General features: G+C 45.2%; 1 protein-coding gene across 1 annotated transcript in view; it reads right to left on the reverse strand.

Annotated features, from left to right (window-relative positions):
* Positions 1 to 10351, reverse strand: part of APMAP (adipocyte plasma membrane associated protein) — a 32063-nt gene extending 21712 nt beyond the window's left edge. Inside the window, exon 1 of the mRNA XM_054466946.1 lies at positions 7157 to 10351. Within this exon, the coding sequence (XP_054322921.1) occupies positions 7157 to 7401 (245 nt within the window). The 5' untranslated portion in view covers positions 7402 to 10351. The remainder of the gene's footprint in view (positions 1 to 7156) is intronic.
* Positions 10352 to 18421: the final 8070 nt, after the last annotated feature.

Genomic DNA, 18421 nt, shown 5'->3' on the forward strand with positions numbered 1-18421 from the left:
CTGAGTGGGCAGGAAACAGAGCCTCCCCAGAGCCTCCAGAAACACAGCCCTACTGACACCCTGATCTCAACACAGTGAGACCTGCCCAGGACTTCTGACCTACAAAACTATTACATAATAAATTTGTGTTGTTCAGGACACTCGTTGTGTGGTAATTTGTTAATGGCAGCCATAAAAATTAACACTTTTCTAAGTAAACTAGTTTCCAGCACCCTGGAAGTGCGGTGTTGCTGTAGCAAATATCTAAAAAAATGTGGAAGTAGCTTTGGAATGGAGCTGTGGGTGAAGGAAGGAAGAATTTTGAGGAGCAGCACAGAAAAAGCCTAGATTTTCTTGAACACAGTAGTAAAACTACAGATGTTAAAAGGCTGTTCGTGAGGTCTCAGAAGAGAGGAGCATAGCAGGAAAAAACCATCGCCTTGGAGAACACGTAACTGGGCACGAACACTGTTGGCACTGCTGGGGAGGGTGCGGAAGGATGTCAGGAGCATGGGATTGGAAACTGGAGCAAAGTGGATCCTGGAACACAGTGGTAGAAAGCTTGGCTGAATCGTGTCCTGCAGTTATGTGGAAAGCAGAGCTTCTAAACACTGAAACTGGACCCAGCTGAGAACATTTCCCAGCACAGTGTTGAAGGCAAGGCCCAGTTTCTCCTGCTGCTTCCTCCTCCAGAGCAGGACAGGCCCGAGGGCAGTGTTAACCACTGCCTTCTTCCTTTGGCATTTCCCTTTGCTGATGAGAATTCTGTGTCTATTTTTCTTCTAATAATCTTCTGAAAATGAATTTTGTCCCTAACTTCCTCCTCTTCACTCATAAGGGGTTCAGAGCTCACCCTGTACACCTGAGACCAGGTAAAATGCCACAATGCCAGTCCTTACCCCTTTTATTAGGTGGGAAAGGAGGTGGTCCAGGCCCTACAAACCCAAACAGAATGCCACAGACCCAACCAGGGAGAGGCCAAGAGAGCCCAGCTCCTGGAAGACGGCAGGTGAGAATGAAGGGGAAAGTCAGGTCAACCTCTCCCTCCCAGTCTTGTCTCCAAACCCCAGGACCAAATAATCTTCTTCTAATGTGACTGACTTATACCAGTCAAGGGTATAAGCACCACCGGCATAAAAATGTCTACAAAGCACAGAACTATGACCTGATACAACGGCAGGCTCATGCAACCTGAGAGGTCTGCAGCAGGGAAAGGAGTAAGGGCCAGGAAAAGAGGAATGGCAAACAGTCAAAATGAGAGTATGCCAAGAAATGTGCTTTACGTGGGCAACCAGATGGAACCAGGTATCTCTCTCCTTCACAAATGAGGGAAGTGGGCAGGGAAAGGCTCAAGTGGCTTTCCCACAGCCAATGCAAGAGCTGGAAAAGCACGACGGGGAGCCAGCTGTGACTCTATGGCTGCGGTCACCATTAGAAGCGCTGCCTGCCAAGAGCAAGAGGAGGGAGTGGAGGATGCCCAGACCTAGAGCCCTCAGAGCGGGAGTTTGAAAGCTCTGTGAAAATTCATGGTGATTTGCCTATTCTAGGCATTTCATATAAGCGGAATCATACAACACGTGACCTTTCATGACTAGTTTCTTTCATTCAGTGTGTTTTCTAGGCCCATCTAAGTTGCAGCATGTATCTGTACATGGTTCCTTTTACCGGTTGATTATGTATGTATATACCACAACTTGCTGCCCACTCATCTGGCTTTTTGTTTTTTAAATATAAAGACACGGTCTCAGTATATCAACCAGGCTGGAGTACAGTGGCATGATCATATCTCACTGTTATCTCAAACTCCTGGGCTCAAGTGATCCTCCTGTCTCAGCCTCCCAAAGTAGCTAGGACTACAGGTGTGCACCACCACGCCTGGCTAATTGTTTTACTTTTCGTAGAGAAAACATCTTGCTACATTGTCCAGGCTGGTCTTGAACTTCTGGCCTCAAGCAGTCTTCCCACCTTAGCCTCCCAAAGTGCACCCTGAAATGAGCAGGCATGAGCAACCACGTCCAGCCCCACTCATCTGCTGAACATTTGTGTGGAAGGGGGAAATGGGAGTGATTACTTAATCAGTACAAGTTAAACACCTTGCTTTTATGGGGTGATGAAACAGTTTTGAAAGCAGAGAGAGCTGGTGGTTGCCCAACATTGTGAATACACTAAATATCACTGAACTGTGCACTTTAAAGTGGTCAATTGTATGTTATGCGAATATCACCTCAACTAAAAAAAAAAGTTGACAGTGACAAGAATGTTCTAAACTTGGATTGTGGTAATTACTGCAAAACTGGCCATTATACTAAAAATCACTGATTTGAACATTTTAAGTAGGTTAATTTCATGGTATGTGAATTACATCTCAATAAAGATGTTAAAAAAAAAAAAAAAAAAAAAAAAAACAAAGTCAGTGACTCCACCATGCAAACTGCCACTCCAGTGGCTAGGACACCCTTCAACCCAAGTGATTTTCTTCAAGTGACCTAAAGTCTTCCAACACAATAGAAATGAAGTACTTGTACAATAAAGCAGGGCTGGTTACAAGTAAATGACAGAAATGCTTCTGACAGTGCAAACTCCAAAGAGAGACAAGCACATGGAAAGGTGGATGGTGAAGATGTGTGGCTGCCAGCCCTGAGAGCTGCCCTCACTGCACTCTGGTACTGAGTCCAACAGGGGCGTGCCAGTCCTTAAAGAAATCTGATGCCATCACCCACCCCATTCCCAGGAGAGGAGAGTCCCTCTAGGGAAGGTACATTGTGTTTTCACCTCATGACCTTCATTACAAACAATAACAATCTTGCCAAAGCGCTACTTTGTTTTTCCTTGCCTAACATCATTTTACCTAAGGCAGATTTTCCTCATCTGTCTTGACTCCAACATTGTGACCTCTACTTTACCACACCGCAGCTTACATTTTTAAAATCTCGATGTGGTAATCTGATTCAGAACTGGTGGCACCCCATCTAAATATCTGGTTGCCCCTTCACACAATAGTTAGAGGCTCAATTACGTCCCAAACAAAAAGTCCAGCCAGGACTGAAAGCCACGGGGCTTACAGCCAGAAAGGAGGCCAAAAATCCATTGACAAAGATTTGTGTCCCAATGCTGGGGGATCTACCAGTAACACTCTCCTAAAGCTGGAGAAGAATTTAGAGGTCACTCAGTCTACTGTTCCCAAAGGCAGCCAACTCCTGGATGGGCTACATCAAGATGACCTGGGCCAGAGATTCTGGTTTGGTAGGTACAGGGTGGGCCTGCGAACTCTTTCATCCATTGTTCCTCATGTGCAGCTGGACACCACTAACTCTATGCAGCTCCCTTCCCAGTCAGACTTCACCAGCACCTCCCCAGCCTCACCTGATCAGCATCCAGCCTCCACTAGAAAGTTCTGTGGTCACGTATTAGAAATACTAGCTTAAATTTAAACAAAACTCCTTGAGCAGCACTGTCCAATAGAACTTTCTGCAACGATGGAAATACAATAGCTACTAGCCACGTGTGGTTCCTGAGCACTTGAAATGGAGTTAGCTGGTTATACAAATGAGATAAGCACAGCTCCTGGGCCCCTGCTCTGGGCACCACACTTATTTTAGCCCAAGGTCCATTAACTTTTTGGCAGGCCCTAATCAGTGTTGCTTCCTGTAAACTCACAGTTAACCACAATTCTTTTGTCTTTTCTCGGTGTCTGCCTCCCTCTTACTCATTTTTTAACTTAAATAAAGGACACTGTATCGATCCCTATCCATTTTCACTGACAAAGCACTGCAGGTTCCCAACCTGTGCTGACACATCCAGGAACGCTGGCAACTTAGTTCCCAGGCGCAGTTTGAGAAATCAGTTTGTTTGCCCCAATCTCTCGGAAGAGCCTGGAGGGATGCCCATCTCCATGAGGACATCTGCACCCTGAAACTTCCTATACTCTCTAAAGGCACAACCACAGTGATGCAACAGGATTTGACAACTGCTGTTGGCTGGGCCATGATTTACACAATCTTCTGTAGATTCACCAGCCAGTTTGGCAGACTTTGAAGGGTATCCTCTAACTCTGCACACAGGGCATTAGGGCCTTGGGTCCTGAACTGAAGTCCCAACAAGCAGACTCCAAGAGATCAAAATTCACCTGTGATTGTTGTGGAAAACCTGACAGCCCCAAATCCATGGGGTACTAGCAACCTCATGTGTCAAGGTGATCCCTGGAACCTGAGAAAGTCAAATAGCATCAACCCATCTTTTTTAATGACAGCATCTTGAATTTGTTCATTTTTCACAATCCTTTAAACTGGGGCTCCTAGATTCATCAATTTATCCTTGAAAAAAATTAAGAAATCAAGAAATAAGTTTAAAAAGCCACCTGAAAATACACACCTGGGGCAAAGCTGAGACAAACACTCCAGCTGCCTTACTCCTCATGAATTCGTGAATGCCCAATCTGTTTCTCCATACTTCCTCCCTTACTCTTCAGTCTCCAAGAGGAAAAAGGAAAATGGACCTAGCAGAGACTTTTAATTAGACTAAAATCCTTCAGAAGTTTATTGAAAAAACAGAATTATATGGAATTTAATGTACTGAAATATATTAAATCCTCAATATATTTATTCTGCATCCCTAAACAGTCATATGTGGACATTAAACAGTTCTCTTCCTAGATAGAACTGTGTTTCAAACAGAAAGGAATAGTTCCACAGAGTACAATTAAGTTTCTAAAGCATTTCGGGAAATCAATGTCAAATAATAATGATAAGCTTGCACTTGTATGTTAAAGTACTTAGCTCATCTATGTTCCACACTGAATAAAAGAATTTACCAACCAAATTCTCCATTATATCTCAAATACAATAATTCAAGAGCTTTGGCATAAAATCTTATTTCCAAAGCATAATTTTAAAAATACACTTCTCAATCATTGTCCAGCTGCCAGTTCTATCCTTCTTCATTCATTTTCATTTCTCTTTTGACTCTATTCTCTGTAACTTCATATAAACCACCTCACACACATAGACCTCAATGATCTCATCAGCAAAACAAAGCAAACACCCACCTTTCATGCCAAGAGTTGGGAGACCACCCAACGTATTGCTAGGGGTCCCTACCACTGCTAAAATCTATGTCTTAGTTCTGTCAGTTTAGTAATATGTCTTTCAAGGCTTCCTTTATTCTATTTAGCACATCTAAAGTGCTAAAGTTTATTCTAATAGTTTCGTGTTTTTACTTCTGAATTTAGATTCCTTTACTTCGCCCACTATACACAGGCTTTCCTGGCTTATGTTGAACCCTCGACTTTTAAGGTAATCAAGAATACTATTACATGAACTACTAGAAATGACCACAAAATAAATGAAAAATATAGGAGAAATGCAGAAGAAAAATAATAAAAACAGCTACCATGTTACAATAATAATTGCGGAAAGGAAGGGTGGTGACAAGACCTCACTTTGAAAGAGATCATTACAGATATACAGAAAAGGGATAAACAAACAAGAAGGACAAACACAGGGAAACAGGAACAATGTTCATGGACAGGGAAGTCAAGGAAATAAGTAAACACAAATGTAAAAGGCACACTGGAAAAGATCAGGCAGTAAAATATGACTTTAGAATCAGATTTACTTACTCATTAAGGAAGAAATCCCCACAGAGAACCTGAAAAAAACAATTAAGTCTGCCTGCTTGCCCTGGGGCCAGAAGTGTGAGCCAGCCGACTTGAGAGTTGGGACCACCTAACCGGTCTGTAGGCCGTGGTTTTCAACACACTGCACCTAATGACAAACTCAGGCCACTGCTCTTTCATTTCTCAGGTAAAAATGCCTTGTTTTCAAGATTTCCATAGGAAAGTGTTGCCAATTCTTGCATGTCCATTCTAAATGGCTCCTCAATCATCAACAGATGATTAATTCACAATATTCACAGTAAGTAGGGTGATCAAATTGTCCCAGTTTGCCCAGGTTTAGCACTGAAAGTTCTACATCCTTGGAAACCCCAGTCCAGGGCAACACAGGATGGTTGGTCAGGATATATGGGAGCATCTTCCCGATCTTTTCACTGGCCCAAGGAGTCAACTATCACTGCAAAGTCTTCTCTATAAATTGCCTCTCTAGAGCCTAAATGCTCCTTCCTGCCATCGCTCTCCTTCAAATGTGGGCCTCTTATCATCAGTCAATAAACTCAGTCTACAGGGGCAAAAACTGCCTCTCATTCATATGTACCCCACCACCTCTTGGCACACTACTGATGAACAAATATTGCCAGTATTTCTATCAAATATAAGTCAATCAGTTCCACAACTTCAAGCTTGGTCTATGGGGCCTCTTGATTCTCCCTGAAACTTAAAAGTTATGAAATTCAGGACACAGAATTGAAAAGTGAGTTTTAAGTATCTTATATTGAAATCTATGTTTACGAATCATGATTCAGTTTTTAGCTAACAAAACACAGCATTCTTATATTCTGGAAGATGGGAGAGGAGGCAAAGGGCAAAACCTGATATTTCTTAGGTGTCAACAACTACAGTTTCCTATGTTTCTCCATCCCTATCAGGAAAAACTGCCAGGCTGAATTCTCACACAAATTGCCTACAATGTCACTTCTGTTCTCTACTCTTTCCAAGAACCGCGGTGAGGACTGGTCACGCAGCGTGAGGGGGGCAGGTGCAGCAGAGCAAGTGTAGAAGCCATCTCTTCGCCGGATAACGAGGACCCCAGCATCTCGTGGGACCTCCTCCCTTCGAGAAAGTGCGAGCGGGGAACCAGGAAGACGCAGGGCCCTGGCCAGGTAGCTGTGCCCAGGAGGATCAGATAAGCCAAAGGAAGGACAGCGCGAGGAGAGCGAGGGAAAGGCGAGGAAGCAACCGCTATGCAGGGTGGGGCAGGAGTGAGGGAGGGAAGGCACAGGAGCGGCGCGAGGCGGTCTCGGGTTCCGGAGAGCCGAGGACAACGCGGCGACTGGGCGCAGGGTGCACCGGAACCTGAAAGACCTGGCAGGTACATCCGCCTTGTCGGAGCCTGCTTCCTCCTCGGAAAAATGAGTTTTTCTTGGGGATGAAACGAGAAGGCTCTGACAACGCGCTCGGCACCGCATCCCCGGGTTACTGTTAGTGCCGTCGCCGCTGTCCAAGAGGGTCGCCCTCCACTCCTAGCGGCCCGGCTCCAGCCCCCAGTCTGGGAGTCCGGCCTACCTGCCGTCCTTAGCCTCCGGGGCCTGGCCATCATCGTCTGTGACGACCTGCGGCCGCAGGGGCCGGCGTTGTCGCAGCCCGTCCGCCTCGCTCATGGTACGGGAGCCAACCTCACCCGCAGAAACCACCCACTCTACACTGAGCAGCGCCGGCTCAGGCTCCAGGCCCGCCCTCCTCCGTGCGCGGAAATGACGTTGCGCCCAGGGACCATTCCGCAGCGTTCTCCCCGCCCCTTCCGGCCTCATGGGCGGGCGGTACCCGCGCGTCGCTGCTCCGCGCTTGGAGGCGAATTCTGACCGCCCGGAAGCGGGGCTCGGAACCCGCTCAGAGCTGGCACCGGGCGCAGCGGACGTCCCCGTCTGTCTCGGACTCCGGGGCCCAGAACGCGAGTGGTTCAACCTCGGGCTCGCCTAGCCCAGTCCCTGCGCATGCCGCCTTCGTCTCACGTATCTGAGGACGGGGATGCTCATGGCGCACTTGGGAATTGCCAGCACGAGATGTTGGCCACTTTTATCGTTGGAGAGGATGGCGCTGTTTATTAAATGTCAGCGACCCTGCTCTTACAGGCAGCGTCAAAAATAATGCATTCACACCCTTGGAACGAAGTCACCTCTGCCTGAAAATTACATCCTTCCCCGACTCATCCGGTTAAGGGGAAAACTTGGGCTAGAAAATGTTTCCCTCTGGTTAAGGCCAGATGTTGAGTGTTAAATCTTTTTGTGACGATTACAACAGGTATTTGATAAGGTTTGTTAAGTTTTGATAAAGTTTATTAAGGATTACCCTTAAGTAAAGTCCAGGTAGAAGTAGAAATTATCACTAACAAAGTTTAAGAAAGCATAGAGAGGCATCGTTCTTTCAACAGTATTGCAGGAAACCAGAAATGTTCCCAGGTGCTGGGAGATGATGGTGGGCAAATCACAGACAAGGCCCCTCCTTATAGAAATTAAACTAGTGGGAAAGATGACTTTAATCAGATCATCATCATAAAATAGACATGTAAAATTATCAAACATAATAATTGCTTCAAAAGGGAAGAACTGGATCTTGTGAGAGCATTTGACAGGCACAGGGGTTGAAAGAGGAATCGAATCTGGAGGAAGTGACAGGCAGAAGAAATCAAAGCCCGTTACCAGTGGCACGAGGAATTATCTCTGGAAAAGCCACGTTCAAAATGCAGTGTTAAGAAATAATTTCCTCTTGGAGACTTTCCTGATGGAAACATGCCTTTACCTTTTTAAGTGCTAGATGGCACTAGAATTCCAAGTGAATGTTTTTTATTTATTCATTCAAAGAGCTGAAGAACCAGCTTGAGGGAAGTGGAGAGCTGTGCAAATCCAGTTCTCCAGAGATCCCAGGTAATAATTCAGGCCTCGGCAACATTTTACTTCATTCTGTGTCATTGAGAATAGCCAATACAGCTATTAAATCAGGGATAGTGTTGACAAAGTACTGTATGGTCTCATGCCTTCCTGCCTGTCTGGACTATCCCTCTTGCTCCCCACCCCCCATTTCAGACACTCAGGATGGCTTACCATGTCTAATCACATGCCTGGCTGCCTTTGTCCTTGAGGTTCCTTCTTCCTGTGATACACTCTCCTTCACCTCCACTTGGCCAATTATTTTGATCATTCGGGACCCACTTCAAGTATCCTTGCTGAAAATTCTTCTCCCAGTTTCCCAAGCAGAACATCTTCCTCTTTGTCTTCAAAGCACTTTAAACATGCCCCAGCCGTAACATCGAACTCACTGCATTGGAGCTATTTGTGTTCCACGCCCAGTTGTAAAGCCCACGCACTGCAAACACCCAGGGACACATTCAGAAGAAAAATAATGGCAGTAAGTTGGGTTTACTGAACTTGCTGCAGCAAAGAAATGCACCAGAGGATCGGTGAGGCTCCTCAAAATGGGGGAGTCATGGGAGAGTCCTTGTGGGGTTTGGGGGCTGGAGTTAGTCCATCGATAGTCTTGCCCGGGATTGGTCAGAATCCGTTAACAAGGGGAGTCACTGGAGGAACCGTGGCCTTAGCTCTGGGACATGTAAGTCCATTCGTAGTTACCAGGAGGTCAGCTCGTGGGCTTATCATGAAGCAGGTAGGTAGTTGGTGTTACAGTGGTCTGAGCTAGATCATTTGTGCTGCACAGCACAGGTTCAGTACAGTTTGTCTGTTTTCAAGTCGTGGTGAAGCCTGCTTTGCTTGTTATATTTGTTTCAGTTCTCAGTTCTCCCACCCCACCTTCCAACCAGACCGACTTTGTTTCTCATCGTGCTGATGCCAGTTGTTAGCAGAGGAATGGGACCACTATGATTAATTTGATCAGGTTTCTCAGCACCACTGATATTTTGGGCCAGATAATTCTTTGTTAGGAGGCGGAGGGCGGCCTCTCCTGTGCGCTGGTGTTTCAGCAGCATCCCTGGGCTTCCCCCACTAGATGGCAGTAGCATCCCACCTAGTCGTGATGATAAAAAATGTTGCCAGACATTGACAGATAGCCCCAGGAGGACAAAACAGCCCTTGGTTGAGAAGCACTGAGTGAGACCAACCAAAACCCACACCCAACCCTGGCACTGGGGATGAGGCTCACTTCCATCGGAACACTGGCCCACGTGGAGGGCATTTATTTCAACAAAAGCAGGCTCTGCCAGCATGGAAGAAGAAGCGCATGATGCTGGCAGGGAGCCCACAGTGTGCCTCGCAGCTCAAACCAAAAGCAAACCCTAGTTCTAGTCCAGTGCTTTTTCCCAGTCCCATGCTGTTTCAACTCCTTCCACAGAGATCTCCTGAAAGCCTGCCAGGTGCCAAGTGCAGTGACAAAACAAGGGTGAAATACAGTGATCCAGCCTGCACAGGCGTTATCATCTGGGAGAGGAGAGAGGAAGCGTAACGAACGACACTATAAAGCACTGCTGCAGAAGAGCCGCAGGGTACCTTGGGGCTGCAAGGAGGAACAAGTGCTATTAGATGGGACTGACCAGAGATGGCTTCTTGGAGGAAGGGGCTTTGCACCAGGACTTAGATAAATAAGATTATAATGGGGGGGGGAGGTTGGGGGATAGAGAAGGACAAGAAACAGGCTAAGAGGGAAGAATGGGGTGCCCAGGGATTGTTAAACAAGGGGGTGATGATCAGGGATGTACATCAGGGTTACTGAGTGATCAGAAAGAATAACCACAAATATATACGCCTGTTATGTACCCACAAAAACAAAAAATAAAAATAAATATTTTTAGCAAAGAAAGAATAGTCTGAAAAGGGCAAAGCAGGGCAGGACGTAGCTGAACCTCTTCTTCCCCACAAGTCCAGGAACGCGCAGAAGGCGCTGCCAACTCGGAAAAGGGCTGCGAGGGAAGTTGTTCTGTCGTGATGGGAAGCTCCGGTTTTAATTCAGGTGGGACAGTGGAGACAGTAAAGTTAGGCAATGTACACTAGTTTGTTCGTCGCAAGAAAAGCACCTTAAAGATCATGCAGCTACCAGAAACAGACATCCACCAAAGCTGGCGGAGGATGAGGGAGGAATACATTGGAAGGATCTGGGCATATCTTATGGAACTCAGGCTCAGAAAGTACAGCCAAGCCTCACAGGGACTGGAACAAAGACCTGGGAACACAGGGGCAGAGTCACCGTCTGCCTCCTGGTGCCTCACACTGTCCTGTCTCTGCACCTCTCCGTGCTCACATGGCATGCCCTCCTGGGCTGGCCCCTTCTCTTTTGCTGCCCTCCCCTGGAGAGCTGGGAAAGATCAGTGTTACTCATCCAGCTGTCAAAGCTAACGCAGCCATAGGCAGTATTTTGGCACAAGATAAAAACAGAAATATAGGGATTATTTTGACCTTTAGGAAAGTTTTTGCATTTCTGATAAAAGGAACAAATGGGACTAGCACTGCCCCTTCTTCTCCTGCCTGGAACCCGAGAGTTAAGCATGGAGCAGCAGCATCTTAAGACCACAGGAATACACCTTGATGTCTAAAAAACACACCCAGAACAGAAGAGCCTAGGTCCTTAATGGTGCCCCTGAGCTGTTCACCACAGCCAGCAACCACCTACCTCTGGGCTGCCTATCACATGAGAGAAACAGTCCTTTTATGCATTGAGGCAGCTGTCAGGGGAGCAATTTGCACTGCCCCTCAGGGCCAACAGGCTAGCATTGTCTACCTGGACATATCCATGGTGAAAAAGCATCGCCTAAGCCCAGCTCTCCCTGGCTCTCCCATTTCAAGTATCCCACACCAACTAAGTATGGTCTCCTTCTCCAAGACTAGATTCCTGGACTGAGAATCTGATGTTCCCAACTTTGGTGAGGTTGATGATCCACGTTAGAGGAGAAGATCCCGTGGCCCATTGACCATTCAATGGGAACAACACAGCAGCCTCCCTGTTGTAGGCAGAAGGGCAGGACAGGCTCACTGAATGCGTAGTCACCCCATGAGAAGGAGGGAGGAGCAGAGGTGAGCACTGAAGAGAGGCTGGCCAGGAAAATTGCCCTAATTGCCCACGAGGAGGATTCTTAAAGTCGACCTAGACTTGGCAGGAAAAGTGCTCAGAAGGAAAGACGTTCAGCAGTCACCTCCACCACGGGTGTGTACATTCCTGATTGTCTGTTGTTGAAAAGTGAATGGCCAGCCCCTTTGTTCCCTTTGGAATCTTAACACTGACATTTCATGATTAGCACAGATCACTCATTAATCATGTTTTACTACATCCAGAAACCATCTCTTGAGAGTAACTACACTTGACCCTTGAACAACATGGGTTTGAACTACACAGGTGCACTCACAGGAGAATGTTTTTTCAATAAGTTACACCAGCCTCCCCTTCCACCTCCTCCACCTCTTCTGCCTCTGCCACCCCTGAGACAGCAACAACCCTTCCCCTCCCTCCTCCCCCCAGCCTACTCAATGTGAAGACAATGAAGATGAAGACCGTCATGATGATCCACTTCCCCTTCATGAATAGTAAAAATATTTTCTCTTTCTTATGATTTTTAATGCCATTTTCTTTTCTCTAGCTTAGTTTACTGTAAGAATACAGTATATAATACTTAGGACGTACAAAATATGTGTTAATCCAATGTTTACAGCTATCAGTAAGGCTTCTGGCCAACAGCAGGCTATTCATAGTTAAGTTTTGGGGGGGTCAAATGTTATACGTGGATTTTCAGCTGGACTGGGGGTTGGCACCCCCAACCTGCACTTTGTTGAAGGATAAACTGTAATCATTTCCATTTTGATGATTCCTGTCCCGCTTTTTTTCTGTTGGTTGAAAAATTTATGCATATTTGTAAGAGTTCAATGTTTCTTTGGCTCTCAGTAATGAAGAGATGTGTTGTTTGAGTAAGGTGATGTCCTTCTTTAGGAAGGGAATTGGCCCCATGTGTTTATTCATTCAGAAGGCTGTGTGGCAAAAGTTTGGATCTACAGGAACAGAGAGACTAGAAAACCCAAGATTAACCAACTGGTGGCTCTTGCCAGAAAAGTTCCACCCTGTTGCAAAAGAAGTTGGCAATGTTAGTTCTCTCACAAGGTTTCCAAACTCAGGTGCGTACTGGTAACGTCCTAGGGAATGGGACACCCAGCTGTCTTCCGTCTTCTACTTCTGGGTTTGTTTAGGATAGGCTTCTTGCCCTCTGGCTTGTCACCTCCATAGCCAGGGGTGGCTCCCTGTGGTCCAGTTCCATGGGCACTAACCAACAACTTTTCTTGTATCTGGAATAAAGACTGGCACAGGTGGGAGCCTCAGGCACCCACAAGTGGCAAGTTTGGGGGGTAATGGCATTCCTGAAGGATGGCTGATAGGGAACAAGTTGACAGGGAGGCCTCCACTCTCCCATGGCCTTAAGAGAAGGAGAAGCAGCAGCTGGACAACTGAACAAAAGCATGACTCTTCTCCCCCGGATGGATAAACTGAGCCTATCTTCTCTGTTTCTTCCCTTTCTGCCCTCCAGAGAGTAGGGTGGGTGAGGACACCCTCATTTCCTCACTCTGATGCTTGTGAGCCAAGGCAGCAGGCAGGAGGATTTTCGTGTCCCACATAGGTCTTGCCTTCTTCATAGGTCTGCCCTGTGCCTTCATAGCAGTTTATTCCACTTTCTCCACTGCAGAACTCCAGAGCCTGAGTCAGCGCCTCCATCCCCTGCCTTTCTCCACCAGGCCAAAGCTCTGTCCTTCCCACACATCAGCTAGGTCAGTGTGACGTCTGTTCACTCTTCATTCTACAGATATCAGTGGGCACTTGCACATGCTGGGCACTGCTATAGGCACTGGGGATTCAGATTGGTGTTATTCGCCATGTTTATCAGTATGTGACTGCAGACGCAAGCTCTGAACACTCTCACTTTCACTTCAGTAAGTGCCACAGAGCTCCTAAGTCTTTATAGGGAAGCAAATCATTTATGAACTCACAGGAGGAAGGTCTCCTGACCTCAGTAATTGACTTAAAGCATTTGCGTTTTCTCAGGGGCCAAGTTTCTTGCTCCACTCTTTGTTTACATGCACACACCAGAGAGGCAACCCTAAGGAGACGAACACCTTCTCCTTCCCTTCCGACGGCTGAGGTCCTGCTTCTCCAGTTTCCTTCCTCCGAGTGCCCTGTGCCAGGAGGCCATGACAGTGCTGGGCTCCAGAATGAGAGTGTGGGCACCTTCACAATGGCAGCAACTGGACTCAGAGGCATTCCATGGAAGGGAAGAGGAGCTGCGTATGCCAGGCAGCAGAGGCAAAGGCTTCAACCAGGCATTGTGAATTGTGGCTGTGCTCGATTGTGTCACCCCAGAGGGGCTGAACTTTAAGACAGTGGCTCTCAACTTTGGCTGCATGTTGGAATCATCTGGAAAGATGCCTGTATGCCACTCCAGAAATTCTGGTATCACTGGTCTGGGGTACTGCTTGTGCATTGGGAGTTTTAAAATACTTTTAAAAACTAAATTTGAAATAGATTAGCACTTTAAAAGCAAATAGGAAGTAGAGAAATACGTAGAGCATTCCAATTTGGGGAACCTGAGTCCAGTGTCTCTAAGACTGGAGACCTTGAAGAATCACTGCTGCCACCACTTTGTACTGGGGACCTGAGGGACTGCCCGCCTGCAGGAGACACCTGAGAGGCAGCTCTGGGCTGGGAGGGGCTGCAGGGATGTAGGTGAGACGCTGACGAAACACCCCTCTCCTCTGCTGGGGTGGGACTCTGCAAGGCTGTGATTTAGCCGTGGGACACAGATTATGATCAGGAATGGGCGGGGGTGGCATCTGAAATGCTGATGTTTTGTATCATGACCTTGGAGGGGGTTACCTGGGTTTTGTTTTACAACAGCTTGTTTAGCTGTATATTTATGTACACTTTTCTATGTAAGTTTGTACACTTGTACACTTTTCTGTATAAGTTTGTTATATTCCATCCTCTCCCCAAAAGTCTAAAAAATAAAACAAAAACAAAAACACCTGTTGCCTAGCTTGAAAGTTCTCTCTATCCAGGTCCCTATCTTAAGTTGAAATAAAACTTAGGCTTGGTCAGTGATCTCCAAACACTGGTTGACTGGACCAGGGCCTGGCTGACTGTGCAAAACACCTGGGGAGTTGTTAGAATTTACAGATTTGAAGACCCCAGCCTCCTGAGAGTGGGAGGAGTTGAAACAGCATGGGACTGGGAAAAAGCACTGGACTAGAAGTAGGGTTTGCTTCTGATTTGAGCTGTGAGGCACACTGTGGGCTGCCTGCCAGCATCATGTGCCTCTTCTGACATGCTGGCAGAACCTGTTTTTGTTGAGATAAACATCCTCCACACGGGCCAGTGTTCTAATAGAAGTGAGTGCCAGGGTTAGAGGTGGGTTCCAGTTGGTCTAACTCAGTGCTTCCCAACCAAGGGCCATTTTGTCCACCAGGAGATATTTGTCAATGTCTGACAACAATTTTTATGATCACGACTAGGTAGGATGCTACTGGCATCTGTGGGGGAAAGGCCAGAGATGCTGCTAAACATCAGTGGAACATTATGCAATATTTTCCATTTAGATGATGACTAATTAGATAGGCTCACACTCCCAAAGGGGACAACAATGAACAAAATATTTAAAGCATTTGCTTGAAGAAATTGGAGAGCCTGAAACTGGTATGGAATTGCTAGACCAGGATCTGGGAATAACAGAGACCCAGGATGATGAGCCTGGTGTGTAACCAGTTTTGTTTTTTTACACAAGGTCTCGCTCTGTTGCCCAGGCTGGAGTGCAATGGCACAATCAGGGCTCACTGCAGCCTCAGCCTCCCAGGTTCAAATGATCCTTCTGCCTCAGCCCTCTGAGTAGCTGGGACTGCAGGCATGTGCCACCACACCCAGCTAATTTTTTTTTTTAATTTTAGTAGAGATGTTTAGTAGAGGTCAATGTTGCCCAGGCTGGTCTCGAACTCCTGAGCTCAACCAGTCCTCCTGCCTCAGCCTCCCAAAGTGCTGGAATTACAGGTATGAGCCACCACACCTGGCCTTGTAGCCATTTTTCCCCTGGGTGTGTATGCAGCTTCCACAGGAGAAAGTTGAGATGCCAAGCCATATTTCTTTTTTTTCCTTTTCTTCTTTTTTTTTTTTATTATACTTTAAGTTCTAGGGTACATGTGCACAACGTGCAGGTTTGTTACATATGTATACATGTGCCATGTTGGTGTGCTGTACCCATTAACTTGTCATTTACATTAGGTATATCTCCTAATGCTATCCCTCCCCCAACCCCACAACAAGCCCCGGTGTGTGATGTTCCCTACCCTGTATCCAAGTGTTCTCATTGTTCAATTCCCACCTATGAGTGAGAACATGCTGTCTTTGGTTTTCTGTCCTTGTGATAGTTTGCTCAGAATGATGGTTTCCAGCTTCATGCATGTCCCTACAAAGGACATGAACTCATTCTTTTTTATGGCCGCATAGTATTCCAAGGTGTATATGTGCCACATTTTCTTAATCCAGTCTGTCATTGATGGACATTTGGGTTGGTTCCAAGTCTTTGCTATTGTGAATAGTGCCGCAATAAACGTACGTGTGCATGGGTCTTTATAGCAGCATTATTTATAATCCTTTGGGTATATGCCCAGTAATCAGATGGCTGGGTCAAATGGTATTTCTAGTTCTAGATCCTTGAGGAATCACCACACTGACTTCCACAATGGTTGAACTAGTTTACAGTCCAACCAACAGTATAAAAGTGTTCCTATTTCTCCACATCCTCTCCAGCATCTGTTTTTTCCTGACTTTTTAATGATCGCCATTCTAACTGGTGTGAGATGATATCTCATTGTGGTTTTGATTTGCATTTCTCTGATGACCAGTGATGATAAGCATTTTTTCATGTGTCTGTTGGCTGCATAAATGTCTTCTTTTGAGAAGTGTCTCTTCATATCCTTCACCCACTTGTTGATGGGGTTGTTTGATTTTTTTCTTGTAAATTTGTTTAAATTCTTTGTAGATTCTGGATATTAGCCCTTTGTCAGATAGGTAGATTGCAAAAATTTTCTCCCATTCTGTAGGTTGCCTGTTCACTCTGATGGTAGTTTCTTTTCCTGTGCAGAAGCTCTTTAGTTTAATTAGATCCCATTTGTCAATTCTGGCTTTTGTTGCCATTGCTTTTGGTGTTTTAGTCATGAAGTCCTTGCACATGCCTATGGCCTGAATGGTATTGCCTGGGTTTTCTTCTAGGGTTTTTATGGTTTTAGGTCTAACATTTAAGTCTTTAATCCATCTTGAATTAATTTTTGTATAAGGTGTAAGGAAGGGATCCAATTTCAGCTTTCTACATATGGCTAGCCAGTTTTCCCAGCACCATTTATTAAATAGGGACTCCTTTCCCCATTTCTTGTTTTTGTCAGGTTTGTCAAAGATCAGATAGTTGTAGATGTGTGGTATTATTTCTGAGGGCTCTGTTCTGTTCCATTGGTCTATATCTCTGTTTTGGTACCAGTACCATGCTGTTTTGGTTACTGTAGCCTTGTAGTATAGTTTGAAGTCAGGTAGCGTGATGCCTCCAGCTTTGTGCCAAGCTGTATTTCTAACAGCTCATTGTGAGTGAGTGAGTTCAGGGACATATTTTATAAGATTCTTCCTGAGTCCTGAGATGGAGCCCAAGTTGTCTGTCACACCAGCTGACTCAGTCAAATACTTGTATTGGTTCTTGCTCCTTCCCTGTTCCATACCCCTCATTCCTCACATTTGTTCCTAGAATCACATCCCTAAGTAATGTACCTGCATGCAAGCCTTTATATCAGGCTCTGCTTTCCAGGCAACCCAGGCTAAGGCAGCAAGAGATACAGAAATTAGAATGTGAGAAATTTCATCATATGGGAAGTTGGGGTCCTCAACAAAAGAAGAGAGAATAGGCAAAAATGATATTTAAAGAGATAATGGTTGAGATATTTCCAAAATGTTACAGACATCAATACAGATCTAAGAAGTCCAAAACTGATACAGACATCAATACAGATCTAAGAAGTCCTGCAGAAGCCAACCAAGATAAAAAAAAAAAAAAAGTCAACAAAAAATAAAACTGCAAAAACCAAAGACAAGGAGAAATATTAAGAGCAGCCAAAGGAAAAGTGGTAGATTACCTTTAAATGACCATTTGTTAGTTTAACAGCCAACTACTCAACAGAAACATGGGAAAACAGATACCAATGGAAATGAGATCGTTGTAGTGCTGAAAAAAATAATTAACAGGCTAGAGTTATACACCCAGTCAAAATATCCTTTAAGAGTGATCATGAAATAAATACTTCCAAGTAGACAAAAATTGAATGAATTTCTTATCAGCAGACCTTTATTAAAAGAAATGACAAAAGTCCTTTCAGGCAGAAAGTAAATTATTCCAAATGGAAGTTTGAAAGTATAGAAGAGATACCAAAAAATGATAAATATATGGGTAAATCTAAGTTAACATTGTCTATATAGAACAATAATAAGATGCATACAACTATAATAATACTGCCTTGTAGAATTAAAATAGAGAGAAAACTAAAATGCATGATTTGTAAGTTGGAAGAGAGGTTTATCTGTTGTTAAAGTGTGTTCTTAAAGTCTTTGTATTGACTGGAAATAGGGTAAGGTACCAATTAATATTGAAGGCTGCAACTTATAATCTAGGGTAACAATTAAAATGGTAAGAGTTTATAACTTCAATCTAATGGGGAGAGGGCAAAAATTAGAATAATAAAAAATAGTCACCCTAAAGGAAGGCAAAAAAAACAGAACATAGAACAAACAGGGCAAATAAAAAGTACTGAGTTAGATGGTGGATTTAAA

The sequence above is a fragment of the Pongo pygmaeus genome, chromosome 21, assembly GCF_028885625.2.
Source record: "Pongo pygmaeus isolate AG05252 chromosome 21, NHGRI_mPonPyg2-v2.0_pri, whole genome shotgun sequence".
In the NCBI taxonomy this organism is placed as follows: Eukaryota; Metazoa; Chordata; class Mammalia; order Primates; family Hominidae; genus Pongo; species Pongo pygmaeus.